General features: G+C 47.8%; 1 protein-coding gene across 7 annotated transcripts in view; it reads left to right on the forward strand.

Moving 5' to 3' along the window:
• Positions 1-23,713, forward strand: part of LOC124002166 (zinc finger protein 827-like) — a 112,410-nt gene that overhangs the window by 59,991 nt on the left and 28,706 nt on the right. For all 7 annotated transcript variants that reach the window (XR_006832933.1, XM_046309491.1, XM_046309489.1 and 4 more), the window contains 2 exons: positions 6,038-6,334; positions 23,054-23,299. Coding sequence is in view for 6 of the 7 variants with exons in the window: in XM_046309491.1 (XP_046165447.1) it covers positions 6,038-6,334; positions 23,054-23,299 (543 nt within the window). In the remaining variant the exon portion in view is untranslated. The remainder of the gene's footprint in view (positions 1-6,037; positions 6,335-23,053; positions 23,300-23,713) is intronic.

Raw genomic sequence — 23,713 nt, forward strand, 5'->3', positions numbered from 1 at the left:
GTAGCGGCAGCAGCAGTAGATGTAGCGGCAGCAGCAGTAGTGGTGGCAGCAGCAGCAGTAGTTGTAGTGGCAGCAGTAGTTGTAGTGGCAGCAGCAGCAGTAGTCGTAGTGGCAGTAGTCGTAGTGGCAGCAGCAGTAGTCGTAGTGGCAGCAGCAGTAGTCGTAGTGGCAGTAGTCGTAGTGGCAGCAGCAGTAGTCGTAGTGGCAGCAGCAGTAGTTGTAGTGGCAGCAGCAGTAGTGGCAGCAGCAGTAGTCGTAGTGGCAGCAGTAGTCGTCGTAGTGGCAGTAGTAGTAGTAGTGGCAGCAGTAGTAGTCGTAGTGGCAGCAGCAGTAGTCGTAGTGGCAGCAGCAGTAGTTGTAGTGGCAGCAGCAGTAGTGGCAGCAGCAGTAGTCGTAGTGGCAGCAGTAGTCGTCGTAGTGGCAGTAGTAGTGGCAGCAGTAGTAGTCGTAGTGGCAGCAGTAGTAGTCGTAGTGGCAGTCGTATTGTGGCAGCAGTAGTTGTAGTGGCAGCAGCAGTAGTGGCAGCAGCAGTAGTCGTAGTGGCAGCAGCAGTAGTCGTAGTGGCAGCAGCAGTAGTCGTAGTGGCAACAGCAGTAGTGGCAGCAGTAGTGGTAGTTGTAGTGGCAGCAGCAGTAGTTGTAGTGGCAGCAGCAGTAGTTGTAGTGGCAACAGCAGTAGTGGCAGCAGCAGTAGTTGTAGTGGCAGCAGCAGTAGTGGCAGTGGCAACAGCAGTAGTTGTAGTGGCAGCAGCAGTAGTTGTAGTGGCAGCAGCAGTAGTTGTAGTGGCAGCAGCAGTAGTTGTAGTGGCAGCAGCAGTAGTGGTGGCAGCAGCAGCAGTAGTGGTGGCAGCAGCAGCAGTAGTTGTAGTGGCAGCAGCAGTAGTTGTAGTGGCAGCAGCAGTAGTTGTAGTGGCAGCAGCAGTAGTTGTAGTGGCAGCAGCAGTAGTCGTAGTGGCAGCAGCAGTAGTCGTAGTGGCAGCAGCAGTAGTCGTAGTGGCAACAGCAGCAGCAGTAGTTGTAGTGGCAGCAGCAGTAGTTGTAGTGCCAGCAGCAGTAGTTGTAGTGGCAGCAGCAGTAGTTGTAGTGGCAGCAGCAGTAGTTGTAGTGGCAGCAGCAGTAGTTGTAGTGGCAGCAGCAGTAGTTGTAGTGGCAACAGCAGTAGTGGTGGCAGCAGTAGTTGTAGTGGCAGCAGCAGTAGTGGTGGCAGCAGCAGTAGTGGTGGCAGCAGCAGCAGTAGTTGTAGTGGCAGCAGCAGTAGTTGTAGTGGCAGCAGCAGTAGTCGTAGTGGCAGCAGCAGTAGTCGTAGTGGCAGCAGCAGTAGTCGTAGTGGCAACAGCAGCAGCAGTAGTTGTAGTGGCAGCAGCAGTAGTTGTAGTGCCAGCAGCAGTAGTTGTAGTGGCAGCAGCAGTAGTTGTAGTGGCAGCAGCAGTAGTTGTAGTGGCAGCAGCAGTAGTTGTAGTGGCAACAGCAGTAGTGGTGGCAGCAGTAGTTGTAGTGGCAGCAGCAGTAGTAGTAGTAGTGGCAGCAGCAGTAGTAGTCGTAGTGGCAGCAGCAGTAGTGGCAGTAGTAGTCGTAGTGGCAGTAGCAGTAGTGGCAGTATTAGTCGTAGTGGCAGCAGCAGTAGTGGCAGTAGTAGTCGTAGTGGCAGTAGTAGTCGTAGTGGCAGCAGCAGTAGTGGCAGTAGTCGTAGTGGCAGTAGTAGTCGTGGTGGCAGTAGTAGTCGTGAGTGGCAGCAGCAGTAGTGGCAGTAGTAGTAGTGGCAGTAGTAGTCGTGGTGGCAGTAGTCATAGTGGCAGTAGTCGTAGTGGCAGTAGTAGTAGTGGCAGTAGTCGTACTGGCAGCAGCAGTAGTAGTCGTGAGTGGCAGCAGCAGTAGTGGCAGCAGCAGTAGTTGTAGTGGCAGCAGCAGTAGTTGTAGTGGCAGCAGCAGTAGTGGCAGCAGCAGCAGTAGTTGTAGTGGCAGCAGCAGTAGTCGTAGTGGCAGCAGCAGCAGTAGTCGTAGTGGCAGCAGCAGCAGTAGTCGTAGTGGCAGCAGCAGTAGTCGTAGTGGCAGCAGCAGTAGTCGTAGTGGCAGCAGTAGTCGTAGTGGCAGCAGCGGTAGTGGCAGCAGCAGTAGTGGTAGTGGCAGCAGCAGTAGTGGTAGTGGCAGCAGCAGTAGTTGTAGTGGCAGCAGCAGTAGTTGTAGTGGCAGCAGCAGTAGTCGTAGTGGCAGCAGTAGTAGTCGTAGTGGCAGCAGCAGTAGTCGTAGCGGCAGTAGTCGTAGTAGCAGCAGTAGTAGTCGTAGCGGCAGTAGTAGTAGCGGCAGTAGTAGTAGCGGCAGTAGTCGTAGTAGTAGTGGCAGTAGTCGTAGTCGTAGCGGCAGTAGTAGTCGTAGTGGCAGCAGCAGTAGTAGTCGTAGTGGTAGCAGCAGTAGTCGTGGCGGCAGTAGTCGTAGTGGCAGCAGCATTAGTAGTCGTAGTGGCAGCAGCAGTAGTAGTCGTAGCGGCAGTAGTAGTAGTAGCGGCAGTAGTAGTAGCGGCAGTAGTCGTAGTAGTAGTGGCAGTAGTCGTGGTCGTGGCGGCAGTAGTAGTCGTAGTGGCAGCAGCAGTAGTAGTCGTAGTGGTAGCAGCAGTAGTCGTGGCGGCAGTAGTCGTAGTGGCAGCAGCAGTAGTAGTCGTAGCGGCAGTAGTAGTAGTGGCAGTAGTCGTAGTGGCAGCAGCAGTAGTGGCAGCAGTAGTAGTGGCAGTAGTAGTAGTGGCAGTAGTAGTAGTGGCAGTAGTCGTAGTGGCAGCAACAGTAGTAGTCGTAGTGGCAGCAGCAGTAGTAGTCGTGGTGGCAGTAGTCTTAGTGGCGGCAGCAGTAGTCTTAGTGGCAGCAGTAGTCGTAGTGGCAGCAGCAGTAGTGGCAGTAGTCGTAGTGGCAGCAGCAGCAGTAGTCATAGTGGCAGCAGTAGTCATAGTGGCAGCAGCAGTAGTCGTGGCAGCAGCAGTCGTGGTGGCAGCAGCAGCAGTAGTCGTAGTGGCAGCAGCAGTAGTAGTCGTGGTGGCAGCAGCAGTAGTGGCAGCAGCAGTAGTCGTAGTGGCAGCAGCAGTAGTAGTCGTAGTGGCAGCAGCAGTAGTCGTGGCAGCAGCAGCAGTAGTGGCAGCAGCACTAGTGGCAGCAGTAGTAGTAGTGGCGGCAGCAGCAGCAGTCGTGGCAGCAGCAGTCGTGGCAGCAGCAGTGGCAGTGGCAGCAGCAGCAGTCGTGGCAGCAGCAGCAGTAGTCGTAGTGGCAGCAGCAGTAGTGGCAGCAGCAGCAGCAGCAGCAGTAGTAGTGGCAGCAACAGCAGCAGCAGTAGTAGTGGCAGCAGTAGTAGTGGCAGCAGCAGCAGCAGTAGTGGCAGCAGTAGTAGTCGTAGTGGCAGCAGTAGTAGTCGTAGTAGCAGCAGCAGCAGTAGTGGCAGCAGCAGTAGTCGTAGTGGCAGCAGCAGTAGTGGCAGCAGCAGTAGTGGCAGCAGCAGTAGTGGCAGCAGCAGTAGTGGCAGCAGCAGTAGTGGCAGCAGCAGTAGTGGCAGCAGCAGTAGTGGCAGCAGCAGTAGTGGCAGCAGCAGTAGTGGCAGCAGTTGTAGTGGCAGCAGTCGTAGTGGCAGCAGTCGTAGTGGCAGCAGCAGTCGTAGTAGCATTAGTAGTGGTAGTAGTAGCAGCATCAGTAGTGGTAATAGTAGTAGTAGTTGTAGCAGCATCAGTAGTAGTTGTAGCAGCATCAGCAGTTGCAGTTGTAGCAGCAAGCAATAGTAGTAGTAGTTGCATCAGTAGTAGTAGTAGCAGCATCAGCAGTTGCAGTTGTAGCAGCAAGCAATAGTAGTAGTAGTAGCAGCAGTAGTAGTAGTAGCAGCATCAGTCGTAGTCATAGTAGTAGCAGCATCATCAGCATCAGTAGCATCAGCATCAGTAGTAGCTGCAGCAGTAGTAGTAGCAGTAGTAGCAGCAGCAGTCCTGTGTGGCTCAGTTGGTAAGAGCGTGGCTCTAGCAATGTCAGCGTCATTGGTTAGATTCCTGCAGGGAAAAAGCATCTGGTAAGTGGAATAGATAAGGTACACTTGTGTGTTTTTTGTGTTACTTGAGTTCCCGACTGGAGAAATAAAAAACGTCACATTAGGGTACTAAATAATTGAGTGATTTCCATAACTCAGATTGGGAGAGTTTAAATACGATGCTATTTATAGGGCCCAAAAGGTCATTGTAGTGGAGTGACTTCGTGTTTGTAAGCACCGTGTCCACTGCGTCTTGAGTGTTGTTTTTGTTCCGGTGGAGTACCATTGGAGGGGTGTGTGGTGTGTGTGTGTGTGTGTGTGTGTGTGTGTGTGTGTGTGTGTGTGTGTGTGTGTGTGTGTGTGTGTAGGCCTTCCCAGGGCCACAGTGAAGCGTGCTGTCCCTGTCTGATCCAACACGGCCTGAACACACTCCTAATTAGAGGACGTCCTTCCAGGTGCTGACCAGGTTATACTTAGCCTGCCCGCTGACATCCGACTCACACACACTCCACCATCGAGCCTGCCCGCTGACATCCGACTGTGTGACATTTCCAGCTGGTGGTGCTGCCGCGACCCCTAACCCCTTGACGTGAAAGTCACTGTCCCCCATTCGCAGGCCTCCCACTAGGCCTCACGCCCCCCCTACCAGCCTCCACCAGCACAGCCCAGTGGCACAGCATGGGAGGTTCTGCCAGTATGGCTTCTGTCCTCCCTTACCTGAGCTCTCTGTCCCTCCGGCGTGCATCATCATTAATCAGATGGCCGGAGCTGCCGCAGATTTATGACACGGGCAGGAGGGGTGGCCCCGCGGCAGGCCTGTGGCGGCCGGAGATGTTAGGTGTGACGGGAGAGGGTGAGATGGGGTGAGTGAGGAGCAGGTGAGGTGGGGTGAGGTGGGGTGAGCAGGGGAGCGGATCTATAGTGGGGCCTGAAGAAACGGGACAGCCGTCGACCCAAGAGTGATAACAGACCCAAGTGTCTGTGTGAGAGAGAGAGCAGTGAGAGACAGAGAGTAAGAGAACCATCACCACAAAGCATTGAGGCACCGTGGTCTCTGTGGTTTATTGGCGGCGATCAGAAGTTGCTCCATGTCTAATTCTGAATTATTCATCTAAGGCGGGATTAGATGTGACCCAGTTTCCCTACAAACACACACATATATATATATACACACACACCTAAGTTTATCTACACTCTGCAGATAATACTTAGTTAATTATTATCTTTGTATTAACAAGCCTAACTTAACTCAATGCCTTTTTGGTGTGTGTGTCTGTGAAATAAAGATGGAGAGAAAGAGAAGGGGAGGAGAGGATTTGGTTAGAGATGCCCTGCAGACCTGGACAGGGTGAGAGAGTCAGTCATTAGGTCCTACCATCTGTGCTGGCCCACTGTGCTCCAGGATCCTAGGATTCACTGTTCACTGATGGTCCAGACCAGGGACTTTTAGTTCTCTCTCTAAATAACAGACCGCTTACAAAACCTACTCTCATCCTCAATCTGATAGACTCCCCCTCTCTCACATGTTACTGGTCAGTGTGTGTGTGACTATGTTCCTGTGTGTGTGTGTGTGTGTGTGTGGTTTGAGGTACACACTAAGAACACAGAAGACAGTAGAATGCAGACACACGGCCACGTGTTGTGCCATGTGACCAGCGTTATGTTATTGTTGGGTTTATGTGATCAACTGTCACATGGAGAAAACCCCAGTTGAAACCTGCTCTTCTGCCACAGTCCACACTGTATCGTTCCACAAATAGTTGAGGATCTCTCACACACAACCCTCCTCAACCCTCTCTGTCTACCCTCTCTCTGTCCTTGTCGTCCCTCTCATTCCTCTTGACCCTCACCTCTCCCACCAATCTGGCTCTACTCTCTCTCCCTTTTCCCTCCCACCTCTTCCTCTCTCTCCTCTTTCATTTGTCCTCTTCCCCTCTCTCCTCACCTTTTCCTCCTCTCCAACCTTCTCGCTATCCTCTAACCCCCCCCCCCCCCTCTCTCTAACCCTCCCCCTCTCTCTCTAACCCTCCCCCTTTCTCTCTGTATAGCGGCCAACCAGAAGGAAGCCCTGAAGGCTCCACAGTCCTTCCATTTGAAGCAGGAACCCCGGGCAGAGGAAGAAGAAGTGCGGAGGAGCCCCCGGAGCCAGCCCAGCTACTCCTCCTTCTACCAGGAGCAGGGCGCGGCACTGGGGGCCACAGGGCCAGCAGAGGTCACAGCAGACAGTGGGGGCCACAGGGGGACACTAAAGGGACGGGAGGGAAGCCCCATGGGAAACAAGAACAGTCTCCTCAGCCAGGACATCAACTTCAAGGTGGCGTCGGAGCTGCTGATGAAGCTATCAGGTAAGGTAATGGGCTGTGGGTTGAGGGGGGAGGTATTTGGTGTGTGTGTGTTCCGGGTTAGAAGTGATGTTTTTGACAGCACAATAGACACATTCACAGCCAATTTTATCATAAAAAATAATTAGAACATAGTTGATGTTTCTCTATATAGATAGTGCAAGTAGAGATTGAATTCAAATGAGCTCCACAAACCTTAACTTGACCTATGTACTGACAAGGCGTGCAAGTATTTTAAAACTCTACTCAGTGATCTTACACATCTGAGTATATAATTCACCCATGTTGATCTGGAGATTGCAGTGAAAGGGTAGTGACTGGGTCAACATGGTTACAGTTAGTGCCTTAAATCAGCCAATAGGAATTAATCAGTAGAGAGGTCAAAGGTGACCCAGGTCCCTGCCATGTAATGACATGGGTAAAACCATTGTACTGTGAAAAGTTTATATCGCTTACACTGAGACTCAAAGCTCTCTATTTTGGCACCAAAGCCTTTACCTCTGTTCTCTTTCTCTCCCTCCTGTGTATTCCTCTCCACTTCCTTCTGTTTTTATGTTCTCTCTCCTTCCCCCCTCCTCCTCCTCCCAAGTTTTTTGGGTGGAAGATGGGCAGAAGGGTCAATTATTTTCCATGTTCAGTCGATATCCTTTTCCCGGCCTGCGGTCCCCCGTCCGAAACAAACCAATCGATGGCTGCTGGGTCCATCTCCAACGGTGCGCTACAGTGAACCTCAAACCTGGCCCCCCTCTCACCCTCGCCCATCTCTATGAAAACAGAGATGACGGAGGGACGAAAGAACACCCTGTCCTAAACCGTCTTCTAGTTTTAGCATGTTCTGTTATTTCTGCTGCAGTACAGGTTATGTCATACGAGAGGCCCCTCTCACCCTCGACTATATGAGACAGAGATAGTGAAAGGGTGGAAGGACTGAAAAGAACACCCTGTCCTGAACCGTGTGCTAGATTTAACATGTTTCATGTTATTCGCTGCTACGTAATTACAGTGTGTTATCACAAAAGTTTAGCCTATCTGCTTATTTAATTTTCAGCTGAAAGTGTGGTCAAGTGTGTGTCTGTGTGTAGCTTGTAGGTTGTGTGTGCTGTAGGTGTTTATGGTGGGTGGGTGTTACCGTGTGTGTGTGTGTGTGATCTCTTGATTTAATTGAATTCCATGCTCCGAGGGAACACTACTGTGTGTGTGTGTGTTTGCTGCGGGGTGTGTAGTGTAACACAGCAGTTGATAACAGTACAGTGATCTCTCAGCTTCATGGCCCCTCATCTCATCCTGTACCGTCACACACCAGCTGCCATTGTTCTGTTCTCTTGTTCTCTCTGGGTCACCCTGTGTCTACAGTGAGTCATAGTCACTGCCTGGGAGCACTGCTACACTATACACTACATTACACTATACACCACACACGCACTATACATTACGTGTGTTTGTGTGTGTGTGCGTGTGTGTGTGCGCGACAGAGATGGTGAGTGTGAGAGAGAGAGTTGAACAGAGAGGAGGTGGGAAGTCTCTGAGTGATTCCTCCACTACTGCTGCTTGTCCTTTGTTCTTTTTTCCTCACCATCATTCCCCACCTCTGGGCCAACATGCTCACCACACCACCACATCCTCCTTTAGCATCCGCTAGCATTCAGAGCGCAAGCCATTAGCCTGTCAGTGTAGTTTAACATTGGCCAGTTAGCCTGTTAGCCTTTGTAATTTAGCAGCATGCGATGAGACAAATTAAGGATTCTAGCTTTAAATACTTCAAATATCTTTCATTGTGCTCACCCCCCTGGAGCTTAGTAGAGCGAGTAGTGCCGTTGTCCATTGCCATGACAACAGCAGTGGGGTCGTCTGAGGGAGTAGGAGAGAAGGTTGTCTGGTGTGATGGCTGTGACAGTGAGTCTGGCCCCTCAGTCAGACGGCCTTGAGGTTAGAGAGAGGAACGGGGGGGGAGGAGGAGGGGGAGGCCAAGGGGAAGGTATATTCCGTATGAGTCATCTGCGTCACACGGCTACGAGGTTCCAAGGATGTCTACTCCGTCACCTCTGACCCCTTGCCGAGGTCAACTCCGGCGCAGGGTGGCACGCTGTTGGCTGAAAGAAAGTCACATGGGTGCGATTGAGCACAGATTGAGAAAAAAAACTGGAGATCTTACAATAGACTGGTTAAATGGATTGTAACCAGAGAGGCTCCTCCTTAAACCCACTAATATGGAATATATATATATATATGCCATTTAGCAGACGCTTTTATCCAAAGCGACTTACAGTCATGTGTGCATACATTCTACGTATGGGTGGTCCCGGGGGATCGAACCCACTACCCTGGCGTTACAAGCGCCATGCTCTACCAACTGAGCTACACAGGACCACAATAGGCTAGATGTAATTAAATGACCGGACTAGCTAATTTTCAGTTGACCAAGGCAACCATCAGGAGAGCAAGGAGGACTGGCATCAAAACTGGCCATTGTGTACTGTAATGTGTTGCATCACTGCTTTAACTAGGTCACTTCTGTTTCTCTCTCTTTTGGTTCTTTCTCTCTCTCCTTATCAAATGACGGTGGTGGCGGTAGCGCTCTCTCTCCACCCCCTACATCTGTTTAAAAAACATGCTGTTAGCACGGTTAGCGTCTAGGGGCTAATTACAGGAGGGCTAAACAGTCCCCTGCGCTGCTGGCTAACGCCTGCTAGTGCCTGTTAGCAGATGGGTACTGGTATAGAGGGTACAGAAGGACATCAGGGGACTGGGAGGAGGGGGGGTATGGGGGGGGTACAGTGCCTTGAGTGATACCCTTTGTCCCAGGCAGGCAGGCTGGCAAAGTGTGGGTGATGATGTCCCTGCCACCCACTGTCCCTGGTTCCATCTACCCCCTACCCCCCACCATGGGTGTGAAGTCACACGTGTCTCCTAGCAGTGAGCCTATTTCCGTCCCAATATACCACCCTCCGTTTCGTCTTTTGTCACCCTCAGCGCCCTTGCTAATTAAGACGAGTGTACCTGACATGGCGTCCCAGTTGGGGTCGTGTAGTTAAAGTGATGTGGGCTGTAGTAGAACCTGATGACGGCTTGTCAAAGAGATTGGACTAGAGGATACACTCTCACACACACATACAGACCAGAATTGGAAAAAGCAGAGGCGTAACGTTCACTGGGAAAGGCATTCCAGGTTAAGTTGATGAGAGAATGCCAAGAGTGTGCAAAGCTGTCATCAAGGCAAAGGGTGGCTACTTTGAAGAATTTCAAATATAAAATATATTTAGATTTAACACTTTTTTGGTTACGACATGATTCCATAGCTTTTGTGTGTGTGTTATATTTATATATATATATATATATATATATATATATATATATACACACACACACACCGTAGCCAAATACATTTAAACTCAGTTTTTCACAATTCCTGACATTTAATCCTAGTAAAAATTCCCTGTTTTAGGTCAGTTATTTTAAGAATGTGAAATGTCAGAATAATAGTAGAAAGCATGATTAATTTCAGCTTTTATTTCTTTCATCACATTCCCAGTGGGTTAGAAGTTTAAATACACTCAATTAGTATTTGGTAGCATTGCCTTTAAATGTTGATCATGGGTCAAAACGTGTCGGGTAGCCTTCCACAAGCTTCCCATATTAAGTTGGGTGAATTTTGGCCCATTCCTCCTGACGGAACTGGTGTAACTGAGTCAGGTTTGTAGACCTCCTTGCTTGCACACGCTTTTTCAGTTCAAATTTTCTATAGGATTGACTTCAGGGCCTTGTGATGGCCATTCCAATACCTTGACTTTGTTGTCCTTAAGCCATTTTGCCACAACTTTGGAAGTATGCTTGGGGTCGTTGTCCATTTGGAAGATCCATTTGCGACCAACCTTTTTCTTCCTGACTGATGTCTTGAGATGTTGCTTCAATATATCCACATAATTTTTGTTCCTCATGTAGCCATCTATTTTGTGAAGTGCACCAGTCCCTCCTGCAGCAAAACACCCCAACAACATGATGCTGCCACCCCAGTGCTTCATGGTTGGGATGGTGTTCTTCCTCCCCCTTTTTCCTCCAAACATAACGATGGTCATTATGACCAAACAGTTATATTTTTGTTTCATCAGACCAGAGGACATTTGTCCAAAAAGTACCATCTTTGTCCCCATGTGCAGTTGCAAACCATAGTCTGGCATTTTTGTGGCGGTTTTGGAGCAGTGGCTTCTTCCTTGCTGAGCGGCCTTTCCGGTTATGTCGATATAGGACTCGTTTTACTGTGGATACAGATACTTTTGTACCCGTTTCCTCCAGCATCTTCACACGGTCCTTTGCTGTTGTTCTGGGATTGATTTTCACTTTTTGCACCAAAGTACATTAATCTCTAGGAGACAGAACGCGTCTCCTTCCTGAGCGGTATGACGGCTGCCTGGTCCCATTTGTGTTTATACTTGCATGCTATTGTTTGTACAGATGAACGTGGTACCTTCAGGCGTTTGGAAATTGATCCCAAGGATGAACCTGACTTGTGGAGGTCTTTTTTCTGAAGTCTTTGGTGGTTTCTTTTGATTTTCCCATGATGTCAAAAGAGGCACTGAGTTTGAAGGTAGGCCTTGAAATACATCCACAGGTACACCTCCAATTGACTCAAATGGTGTCAATTAGCCTATCAGAAGCTTCTAAAGCCATGACATAATTTTTGGGAATTTTCCAAGCTGTTTAACTTCTTATGGATCCCTTTGCTAGCCAATCCCTTTAAGCGGGATCGAGTTGACAGCACCCAGTGAAACTGCAGCGCGCCAAATTCAAAAACCGAAATACTCATAATAAGAATTAATAGAGCATATAAGTGTTATACATCGGTTTAAAGATTCACTTCTTGTTGATCCAGCCGCAGTTTCAGATTTCAAAAAGGCTTTACGGTGAAAGCAGACCATGCAATTATCTGAGGACAGCACCCAGCATACCAACACATGAAAATCAGATTTCAACCAGGCAGGTGCTACACAAAAGTCAGAAATAATGATATAATTCATGCCTTACCTTTGAAGATCTTCTTCTGTTGGCAAAATGTCCCATAAATGTCACACATTGTATTTTTGTTCGAGAAATTGCTTCTTTATATCCCCAAAATGTCAACTTATTTGGCACGTTTGATTCAGAATACCACCGGTTCCAACTCGCCCAGCATGCCTACAAAGTATCTAATAAGTTACCTGTAAACTTGGTCCAAACATTTCAAACAACGTTCCTAATCCAACCTCAGGTATCCTAAAACGTAAATAATTGATACAATTTAAGACTGGAAATACTGTGCTCAATACCGGACGAAAACAAATTGAAGCTCGTTCCAGGTCGCGTGCACAAAAACATTAGAGTGCACCTGGAGTGACACATGGAAATAACAGGGCTACTTCTTCATTTCTCAAAGGAAAAACATCAACCAATTTCTAAGGACTGTTGACTAGTGTAAGCCATAGGAACTGCAAGCATATTTCTATTAAAAAGGGATTGCCATAGAAAACTAATGGAAAACATATTGAGCTCAAAAAATGTTTTCCCTGAATGGATTGTGCTCGGGGTTTCGCCTGCCAAATCAGTTCTGTTATACTCAGACATTATTCAAACAGTTTTAGTAACTTCAGAGTATTTTATATCCAAATCTACTAATAATATGCATATCCTAGCTTCCGGACCTGAGTAGCAGACAGTTTACTTTGGGTACACCTTTCATCCGGACGTGGAAATACTGCCCCCTAGCCCAAAGAAGTTTTAAAGGCACAGTCGACTTAGTTTATGTAAACTTCTGACACACTGGAATTGTGATACAGTGAATTATAAGTGAAATAATCTGTCTAAACAATTGTTGGACAAATGACTTGTGTCAAGCACAAAGTACAGTCGTGGCCAAAAGTTTTGAGAATGACACAAATATACATTTTCACAAAGTCTGCTGCCTCAGTTTGTATGATGGCAATTTGCATATACTCCAGAATGTTATGCTCAGATGAATTGCAATTAATTGCAAAGTTCGCCTTTGCCATGCAAATGAACTGAATCCCCCCCCAAAAAACACTTCCACTGCATTTCAGCCCTGCCATAAAAGGACCAGCTGACATCATGTCAGTCATTTTCTCTGGTGAATCCCCTTTCCGATTGTTTGGGGCATCCGGAAAAAAGTTTGTCTGGAGAAGACAAGGTGAGCGCTACCATCAGTCCTGTGTCATGCCAACAGTAAAGCACCGGAGACCATTCATGTGTGGGGTTGCTTCTCAGTGGGCTCACTCACAATTTTGCCTAAGAACACAGCCATGAATAAAGAATGGTACCAAAACATCCTCCGAGAGCAACTTCTCCTAAACGATCCAGGAACAGTTTGGTGACGAACAATGCCTTTTCCAGCATGATGGAGCACCTTGCCATAAGGCAAAAGTGATAACTAAGTGGCTCGGAGAACAAAACATTGATATTTTGGGTCCATGGCCAGGAATCTCCCCAGACCTTAATCCCATTAAGAACTTGTGGCCAATCCTCAAGAGGCGGGTGGACAAAGAAAAACCCACAAATTCTGGCAAACTCCAAGCATTGATTATGCAAGAATGGGCTGCCATCAGTCAGGATGTGGCCCAGAAGTTAATTGACAGCATGCCAGGGCAGGTTGCAGAAGTCTTGAAAAAGAAGGGTCAACACTGCAAATATTGATTCTTTGCATCAACTTCATGTGATTGTCAATAAAGGCCTTTGACACTTATGAAATGCTTGTAATTATACTTCAGTATTCCATAGTAACATCTGACAAAAATATCTAAAGACACTGGGGCAACAGATTTTGTGAAAATTAAAATTTGTATCATTCTCAAAACTTTTGGCCACGACTGTAGATGTCCTAACCAACATGCCAAAACTATAGTTTGTTAACAAGAAATTTGTGGAGAGGTTGAAAAACGAGTTTTAATGACCTAAGTGTATGTAGACTTCCAACTTTGTGTGTGTGTGTGTGTGTGTGTGTGTGTGTGTGTGTGTGTGTGTGTGTGTGTGTGTGTGTGTGTGTGTGTGTGTGTGTGTGTGTGTGTGTGTGTGTGTGTGTGTGTGTGTGTGTGTGTGTGTGTGTGTGTGTGTGTGTGTGTGTGTGTGTGCTGAACAAAAATATAAACCCAACATGTATAATGCTGGTTTCATGCGTTGAAATGAAACATTCCAGAAATGTTCCATATGCAGAAAAAGCTTATTTCTCTCAAATGTTGTGCACAAATTGGTTTACATCCCTGTTAGTGAGTATTTCTCCTTTGCCAAGATAATCCATCCACCTGACAGGTGGCATATCAAGAAGCTGATTAAACATTATGACCATTACGCAGGTGCGACCAGCCACCAGGACAGCTGGTGCAACTGAGAAGTGTTTCTGTCTGTAATAAAACCCTTTTGTGGGGAAAAACGAATTCTGATAGGCTTTGCCTGGCTCCCCAGTCAGTGAGCCTGGCTCCCAAGTGGGTGGGCCTATGCCCTTCCAGGCCGACCCATGGCTCTGCCCCTGCCCAGTCATGTGAAATCCATCGATTAGGACCTAATGAATTTTTTTCAGTGGACTGATTTCCTTCAATGAACTGTAACTCAGTAAAAACAGTTGAAATTGTTGCATGTTCCGTTTATATTTTTGTTCAGTATAGTTTAAACCATACACTGACAATCAATTGTCCACACGTACTGCATAACAATAACTGATTGGATTTATGAAGTGCAGGAATACATGTTGATGTAGCCCAAGTGGTGGGTGGGAGGACATGACCCTGCCGTTTCATTTCATCACCACTGTACTGCTGTATCCTGATGCTAAGCCTGTTCCACTCTGCCTCAGTGCCCTGGCTGTTGCCCTCTCTGTGCCCTCCTCCCTCCCTTTCTCCTTCAATTCCCCCCTCCCTGGTAGATCTAGTCTTACAGTGGCACTGATATCTTTAGGCACTCTTCCCCTTAGGGGACTATTGGGTCTTTGAACCACCCCCCCACCCTCCCTCTCTCTCTAACAAACACACCACTCTCCGTTAGTCTCAGTGCAAGTGTTGCATCATAATTATACTGAATTATTGAACGCTACAGTACCAGCCGATCTGAGAACAGATGTAGCAGCATTATCACCCCTCCCGCTCCTGGCTGAATAAGAGGTAACTGGTCTAAGATCAGTCTCTGTCTGCTGCTGCTGTTTCACTCCCCAGCTGACATGTTGTCTTCCACCACTGCATCCCTTTGAAGCAGCTGAACTCTTCACCCCTTTCTGAGCAGGTCGACCAGAGAGGGAGAGCGAGGGGATGAGGAGGGAGGATGTCATTTTATGACTCCTCCTCTTATCCGTCTCCTTCTCTCACTCACTCATCTTTCTTCCTTCTCTCTCACCCTCAGGGCGTTCCTCTCCCCGGTACTCTCCTCCTTTATTTTGATCCTTTCCTCTCATCCTCTCCCAGCTCATCTCTGTATTCCCCCTCTGTCGATGCATCAAAGGTATACCTCGCGGTATGATACGGTAGCTTTACATGTGTTGAATCGGTAATGGTGTGGCTGTCTGGCTGTTCGCTGTAGGGCTTTACTGCTAGTCCTCTCCTCACCTATGTACACGCACACAGTCAGACTGGCTGTACGTTCTGATTGGAGCAGACAACGAAGGTCAAAGGTGAACAGCGAAACAGCAGCGCAGTCATTTTCACTCTGTCTCAAAAATGAATAATGCATTGTCAAGTAAAAGCAGACATGTATTTGTCCGATAAAATGTGATATGTACAGTGTGTTAATACAACCTGATATAGAGAGAAGATTACAGTATACTAGATAGCATATGGCTGTCTGTAAAGATACGGAATATATTAGCATGTAGCCTAAACACAATGTCAACATAATATACATTGGACTATGTATAGCCTACCTGTGTCATACATTGATCGGATAAGGTATGTGACAGTCAAGTAAACGTGATATCGACATTAGACCAGGGTTTCTCCAAACCTGTTCCTGGAGAGCTACCGTCCTGTAGGTTTTCACTCCAACCCTAATCTAGTGCTCCTGATTCTAATAAATATCTGGTTGATAAACTCAATCAGGTTAGTTACAACTGGGGTTGGAGGGAAAACCTACAGGTCGATAGCCCTCCAGGAACAGGGTTGGAGTTAACCTACAGGAGGGTATCTCTCCCGGAACAGGGTTGTAGTTAACCTACAGGAGGGTATCTCTCCCGGAACAGGGTTGTAGTTAACCTACAGGAGGGTATCTCTCCCGGAACAGGGTTGTAGTTAACCTACAGGAGGGTAGCTCTCCAGGAACAGGGTTGGAGTTAACCTACAGGAGGGTATCTCTCCAGGAACAGGGTTGGAGTTAACCTACAGGAGGGTATCTCTCCCGGAACAGGGTTGGAATTAACCTACAGGAGGGTAGCTCTCCAGGAACAGGGTTGGAGTTAACCTACAGGAGGGTATCTCTCCCGGAACAGGGTTGGAGTTAACCTACAGGAGGGTATCTCTCCCGGAACAGGGTTGGAGTTAACCTACAGGAGGGTATCTCTCCCGGAACAGGGTTGGAGTTAACCTACAGGAGGGTAGCTCTCCATGAACAGGGTTGGAGTTAACCTACAGCAGGGTGTCTCTCCAGGAACAGGGTTGTAGTTAACCTACAGGAGGGTAGCTCTCCATGAACAGGGTTGGAGTTAACCTACAGCAGGGTGTCTCTCCATGAACAGGGTTGGAGTTAACCTACAGCAGGGTGTCTCTCCAGGAACAGGGTTGGAGTTAACCTACAGCAGGGTGTCTCTCCAGGAACAGGGTTGGAGTTAACCTACAGGAGGGTATCTCTCCAGGAACAGGGTTGGAGAGCCCTGCATTAGACCATACATAGCCTGCCTGTGTACATTGAGATCATGACGGTGTATGGTACCATACAACCACCGTTTATGATCAGTCAGAGCTGTGCAAGTGAGAGATTCTACACGACAGTACAGAGGTAGTGGGAGTTATCAGGTCACAACCCCCTCTACTTTCTGTTAGAGGTGAACTGGTGTTGTGTTCCACTGCTCCTACACTAGAGGGAATGATAGACACACACTTAGGAACAGGATTCATCTTTTTATGGCGCCAGAACATAATGTCATAGCCCTGGACATACAGTGGCGTGTGTAGTGTGTGTGTTTTATTGTGCTAGATAGGTAAGTGAAGGCCATGCAATTTCACACACAAAAAGACCACTTAGACCCCCCTACTTTGATGTGTTTTCACTGTGAGAGTGTGTCTATCTACTTTCTGAGCGTATGTGTGTGTGTGGGCAAAATGTTTGTGTGTGTAACCGTCTGACCGCTCAATGAAGTGTGCTTATCCCAGCTCTCTCGGTGTGTGTGTGGCGCTCAGCAGTCCGCTCAGCCCCTGATGGCAGGGGTGGTGAACCACAGACTGGAGCGTGCGTGAGACTGCCTGTCCCTTGGTTGACCCCGGCCTCGCAGTGCTCTCTACCCCCCCCTCCACGACCGCTCTGCTCTTGCCAGGCTCTGGGCACCTGATTAAGGGATTAATCGGCCGATGGTTGTCAGTTGTGTCTCCGGGGGGGGGGGGGTCCGGAAAGAGAACGCACTCAGATGGATGCACACACATACATCATGTAAACACACAGGCACACTGGGCTGACCGCACGCACGCACACACACACACACTGGTGCTCTAGCATGCACCTGGGTAAGCATTTCACTGTTGTACACACACACACACACACACACACACACACACACACACACTGGTGCTCTAGCATGCACCTGGGTAAGCATTTCACTGTTGGTCCACACCTGTTGTTTACGAAGCATGTGGCAAATAAAATGTGATTTGATACACACACACACACACACACACACACACACACACACACACACACACACACACACACACACACACACACACACACACACACACACACACACACACACACACACTGGCTTACTCGCACATTCCCGGGACTACCCATACGTAGAATGTATGCACACATGACTGTAAGTCGCTTTGGATAAAAGCGTCTGCTAAATGGCATATATTATTATTATTATTATATTATTACATACTTTCAACTCCGAATGTAAACGCACCACTCAGGCTTGTACCTCACCACACAGACACTGTAGGTCGGGTTCAGACAACGGTGACTAGCCTCGCCCCTCCCAGGCTCAGCCATCCAGGAGAGGAGAGGTCACAGAGAGGGCAGGGTCATCACTGGGTTAATACTGCCTCGCTGCCTCCTCACCCTTCCCTGCCTCTCTCCATCTATCGCTCTCTTTTTCCTACACTGCTGACCTCAGCATACCCTCTCACCCCTTCCTCCTTCCCCCCCCTCTCACTCTTTCTCTCTCCCCCTTCCATCTATCTCTCTCCCATCTCTCTCCTGTACTCCTGACCTCCCCCTCCCACCTCTTCCCCCCTCGCTACTGGCCCAATTTCATATATCCATAATCACCATGAGCATCCGTGTCAGCATGGCTAGAGCTCCCTGCTGCTTCTCACCACACACACACACTTACACACACACAACCTGGACGAGACAGTCAAAATCTGTTACCTCAGAGATCCTGATGCCGTGTACTGCCGGCCACCGGGACTATTTTTAGCGTCTGCTATTTGGCTAACCTCTTGAACACTGTCTGATAACCAGAGCGATGGGGAGGTTGGGGGGAGGTTACGGGGAGGTTTTTCCTCCGTTAGGGATTCCCTAACCAACGTTGTTGTTTTATTTCAACCCTGATTTTTCAAATCTCCTAAGAGATGCCCTGATTTACAATAATCTAGATATGAAAAGACAACGGCCGCTGTTGAATCAGAAGTGTTCTTTTGTTTGACGGCAGCTGAAGCAAAGGGTTTTCAAGGAGGCGTTTGAGTTCACAACATCGTAACACCCCCCACCCCCCGTCAAAATGCCCATAGGGCTGGAATGAGGTTACTGTTGTACTGTTTCATTATTTAATGGTGGTAGCATATTTTCTGTTTTGTGTGCTCCACTGAGCCACACACACACACACACACACACACACACACACACACACACACACACACACACACACACACACACACACACACACACACACACACACACACACACACACACACACACACCATACGCTATCCTTGGATCATTGCTATTCTAACTTCCGCGATGCATATAAGGCCCGGCCCCGCCCTCCTTTCGGAAAAGCTGACCACGACTCCATTTTGTTGCTCCCTGCCTACAGACAAAAGCTAAAACAAGAAGCTCACACGCTGAGGTCTGTTCAATGCTGGTCCGACCAATCTGATTCCACACTCCAAGACTGCTTCCATCACGTGGACTGGGATATGTTTCGTATTGCGTCAAACAACACCATTGATGAATACGCTGATTCGGTGAGCGAGTTCATTAGAACATGCGTTGAAGATGTTGTTCCCATAGCAACGATTAAAACATTCCCAAACCAGAAACCGTGGATTGATGGCAGCATTCGCGTGAAACTGAAAGCGCGAACCACTACTTTTAATCAGGGCAAGGTGACCGGAAACATGACCAAATACAAACAGTGTAGCTATTCCCTCCGCAAGGCAATCAAACAAGCTAAGTGTCAGTATAGAGACAAAGTAGAGTCGCAATTCAACGGCTCAGACACGAGGTATGTGGCAGGGTCTACAGTCAATCACGGATTACAAAAAGAAAACCAGTCCAGGACCAGGATGCCTTGCTCCCAGGCAGACTAAATAAACCTTTTGCCCGCTTTGAGGACAATACAGTGCCACTGACACGGCCCGCAACCAAAACATGCGGACTCTCTTTCACTGCAGCCGAGGTGAGTAAAACATTTAAACTTGTTAACCCTCGCAGGGCTGCAGGCCCAGACGGCATCCCCAGCCGCGCCCTCAGAGCATGCGCAGACCAGCTGGCTGGTGTGTTTACGGACATATTCAATCAATCCCTATCCCAGTCTGTTGTTCCCACATGCTTCAAGAGGGCCACCATTGTTCCTGTTCCCAAAAAAGCTAAGGTAACTGAGCTAAACGACTACCGCCCCGTAGCACTCACTTCCGTCATCATGAAGTGCTTTGAGAGACTAGTCAAGGACCATATCACCTCCACCCTACCTGACACCCTAGACCCACTCCAATTTGCTTACCGCCCAAATAGGTCCACAGACGATGCAATCTCAACCACACTGCACACTGCCCTAACCCACCTGGACAAGAGGAATACCTATGTGAGAATGCTGTTCATCGACTACAGCTCAGCATTTAACACCATAGTACCCTCCAAACTTGTCATCAAGTTCGAGACCCTGGGTCTCGACCCCACCCTGTGCAACTGGGTACTGGACTTCCTGATGGGCCGCCCCCAGGTGGTGAGGGTAGGTAACATCTCCACCCCGCTGATCCTCAACACTGGGGCCCCACAAGGGTGCGTTCTGAGCCCTCTCCCGTACTCCCTGTTCACCCACGACTGCGTGGCCACGCACGCCTCCAACTCAATCATCAAGTTTGCGGACAACACAACAGTTTTGATTACCAACAGCGACGAGACGGCCTACAGGGAGGAGGTGAGGGCCCTCGGAGTGTGGTGTCAGGAAAATAACCTCACACTCAACGTCAACAAAACTAAGCAGATGGTTGTGGACTTCAGGAAACAGCAGAGGGAACACCCCCCTATCCACATCGATGGAACAGTAGTGGAGAGGGTAGTAAGTTTTAAGTTCCTCGGCGTACACATCACAGACAAACTGAATTGGTCCACCCACACAGACAGCATCGTGAAGAAGGCGCAGCAGCGCCTTTTCAACCTCAGGAGGCTGAAGAAATTCGGCTTGTCACCAAAAGCACTCACAAATTTCTACAGATGCACAATCGAGAGCATCCTGTCGGGCTGTATCACCGCCTGGTACAGCAACTGCTCCGGCCCACAACCGCAAGGCTCTCCAGAGGGTAGTGAGGTCTGCACAACGCATCACCGGGGGCAAACTACCTGCCCTCCAGGACACCTACACCACCCGAAGTCACAGGAAGGTCATAAAGATCATCAAGGACAACAACCACCCGAGCCACTGCCTGTTCACCTCGCTATCGTCCAGAAGGCGAGGTCAGTACAGGTGCATCAAAGCTGGGACCGAGAGACTGAAAAACAGCTTCTATCTCAAGGCCATCACTGTTAAACAGCCACCACTAACATTGAGTGGCTGCTGCCAACACACTGGCTCAACTCCAGCCACTTTAATAATGGGAATTGATGGGAAATGATGTAAAATATATCACTAGCCACTTTAAACAATGCTACTTAATATAATGTTTACATACCCTACATTATTTATCTCATATGTATACGTATATACTGTACTCTATATCATCTACTGCATCTTTATGTAATACATGTATCACTAGCCACTTTAAACTATGCCACTTTGTTTACATACTCATCTCATATGTATATACTGTACTCGATACCATCTACTGCATCTTGCCTATGCCGCTCTGTACCATCACTCATTCATATATCTTTATGTACATATTCTTTATCCCTTTACACTTATGTGTATAGTTTTGGGAATTGTTAGCTAGATTACTCGTTGGTTATTACTGCATTGTCGGAACTAGAAGCACAAGCATTTCGCTACACTCGCATTAACATCTGCTAACCATGTGTATGTGACAAATAAAATGATTTGATCCCGTTTTTCAACCACTCCACAAATTTCTTGTTAACAAACTATAGTTTTGGCAAGTCGGTTAGGACATCTACTTTATGCATGACACAAGTAATTTTTACAACAATTGTTGACAGACAGATTATTTCACTTATAATTCACTCTATCACAATTCCAGTGGGTCAGAAGTTTACATACACTAAGTTGACTGTGTCTTTAAACAGCTTGGAAAATTGAGTCAATTGGAGGTGTACCTGTGGATGTATTTCAAGGCCTACCTTAAAACTCAGTGCCTCTTTGCTTGACATCATGGGAAAAGGTAAAGAAATCAGCCAAGACCTCAATTTTTTTTTGTAGACCTTCACAAGTCCAGTTCATCCTTAGGAGCAATTTCTAAACACCTGAAGGTACCACGTTCATCTGTACAAACAATAGCACGCAAGTATAAACACCATGGGACCAAACAGTCGTCATACCGCTCAGGAAGGAGACGCCTTCTGTCTCCTAGAGATGAACGCACTTTGGTGCGAAAAGTACAAATCAATCCCAGAACAACAGTAAAGGACCTTGTGGCTTCAAAAGTATCTCCACAGGAAAATGAGTCCTGTATCGTCATAACCTGAAAGGCTGCTCAGCAAGGAAGAAGCCACTGCTCCAAAACCGCCATAAAAAAGCAAGACTACGGCTTTGCAACTGCACATGGGGACAAAGATCATACTTTTTGGAGAAATGTCCTCTGGTCTGATGAAACAAAAATAGAACTGTTTGGGCATAATGACTATCGCTATGTTTGGATGGGAAAGGGGTAGGCTTGCAAGCCGAAGAACACCATCCCAACCGTGAAGCACGGGATGGCAGAATCATGTTGTGGGGGTTCACAAAATAGATGGCATCATGAGGAATCAAAAATGATGTGGATATATTGAAGCAACATCTCAAGACATCAGTCAGGAAGAAAAAGGTTGGTCGCAAATGGGTCTTCCAAATGGACAATGATCACAATGATCATTCTCTACTATTATTCTGACATTTCATATTCTTAAAATAAAGTGGTGATCCTAACTGACCCCAGACAGGGCATTTTTACTAGAATTAAATGTCAGGAATTGTGAAAAACTGAGTTTAAATGTATTTTGCTAAGGTGTATGTAAACTTACGACTTCAACTGTATATATATAACACACGCACACCAGTGAACCTGTGCCGGCTGCCTAGCTCCCTGAGCCAGTGTGTGATCTGGTGATGCCCTCTAGCCCTACATAATCACATAACTAGACAATATCCACTCAGGAACGGAGCGCTTTAGGGGTTGAATGGATGTTATGGCTTTATTAAACATTTTGGGAATTCCAACCATTTTCATTTGGATTCAGGCTCATATTATTTCGGGGAGGTTGAGTGAGGACAGTCCGGAGTTTAGAGTGCTCCTGATGGATGGAGATTGAAGTATGAATGGAATGAGAGATCTTGTCTGATTAAATGTACAGAATGTCCTCAGGGTATGTTAAAGGCATTAACAAGTTTTTTTAAGGTTATTTCTCTTTGAACATCCATGAGGTAATATGAAGTCTATGTAGGGTTTGTATGATAAATGAACTTAGCTATCTATATTTTGTGAATGAGACACATCCATGCATCATCTGTAAAATGCAGAGATTAGGACATTACCGGGAATCAAATCCACTTACTAGTCAGCTTTGAGGAAAGCCAGTGGAGTTGTATCCGGTATAAATATATTATAACCTTTTGGATAAAACAGAACTGGCTTTTCTCAAACTAAGGCAAATTACTTCCCTCACTACCCAGGTTAAAGCCATGATCCCTTATTCCCGTGTTTATCAAGAATGGTTCCCCCACCCAAAGGACATCCAGCCAACTTAACTCAACGGTGGGAAGCATTGGAGTCAGCATCCCTGTGGAATGCTTTTGACACCATGTCCTGATGAATTGGGGCTGTTTTAAGGGGAAAGGGGGGGGTGCAACTCAATATTAGGAAGGTGTTCCTAATGTTTGGTGTACTCAGTGTAGATAGTTGTCACAGGAACTCAGATTCAACCCTGTCCCTCTCGTCCAATCCCCTACCCCAGAAAGCAACAAGGACGCTGCCCACTACCAGAAGGTGATGGTGAAGGCGGAGCCTATGGAGGTGGACCCGGCCAGCGGCCCAGCCCTGCCCTCTTCTCACCTGCTGTCCTTCAGCACTTTAGGGCTGTGTGAGAAGAGCGAACCAATGGTCAGCCTCCCTGAGGCGTTGTCCCGCCCCCAGAAGCAAGACCTCTTCTCTCAGGACATATCGGTGAAAATGGCCTCCGAGCTCCTCTTCCAACTCTCAGGTGCGCAATGTTCTCTATGATACACAACACACAAACGACACACACATGTACACACACACGTACCCTCACACACCTCCCTGACTACATTCACACACACCTCTCTGGTACATCAGTGCTCAGTGTCAACCTTGAAATGTGTTGTGATACTTAGCCATAAAACCTATATGTTTCTCTTCCATCCTCTGGAGGCTTTGCGGTTAGGGGACACTATATATTACCTGTAATGTGCTCTGTAGGGTTTATACACATTTCTTTCCCTGCTTGGCTGTGACCATGACATTGAGGCGGCTGTTTGAATTGCAGCTGTTTGTATTGCCTGATGGCAGAGCACTGAAGTGGAGCCTGCATACACTTCAGGGGTTGTGGGGGGGGGTGCGCAGAAGACCCAGGCCATGCCCCCCAGCTCTATCCCCC

This window comes from Oncorhynchus gorbuscha, linkage group LG17, assembly GCF_021184085.1.
Source record: "Oncorhynchus gorbuscha isolate QuinsamMale2020 ecotype Even-year linkage group LG17, OgorEven_v1.0, whole genome shotgun sequence".
Classification (NCBI taxonomy): Eukaryota; Metazoa; Chordata; class Actinopteri; order Salmoniformes; family Salmonidae; genus Oncorhynchus; species Oncorhynchus gorbuscha.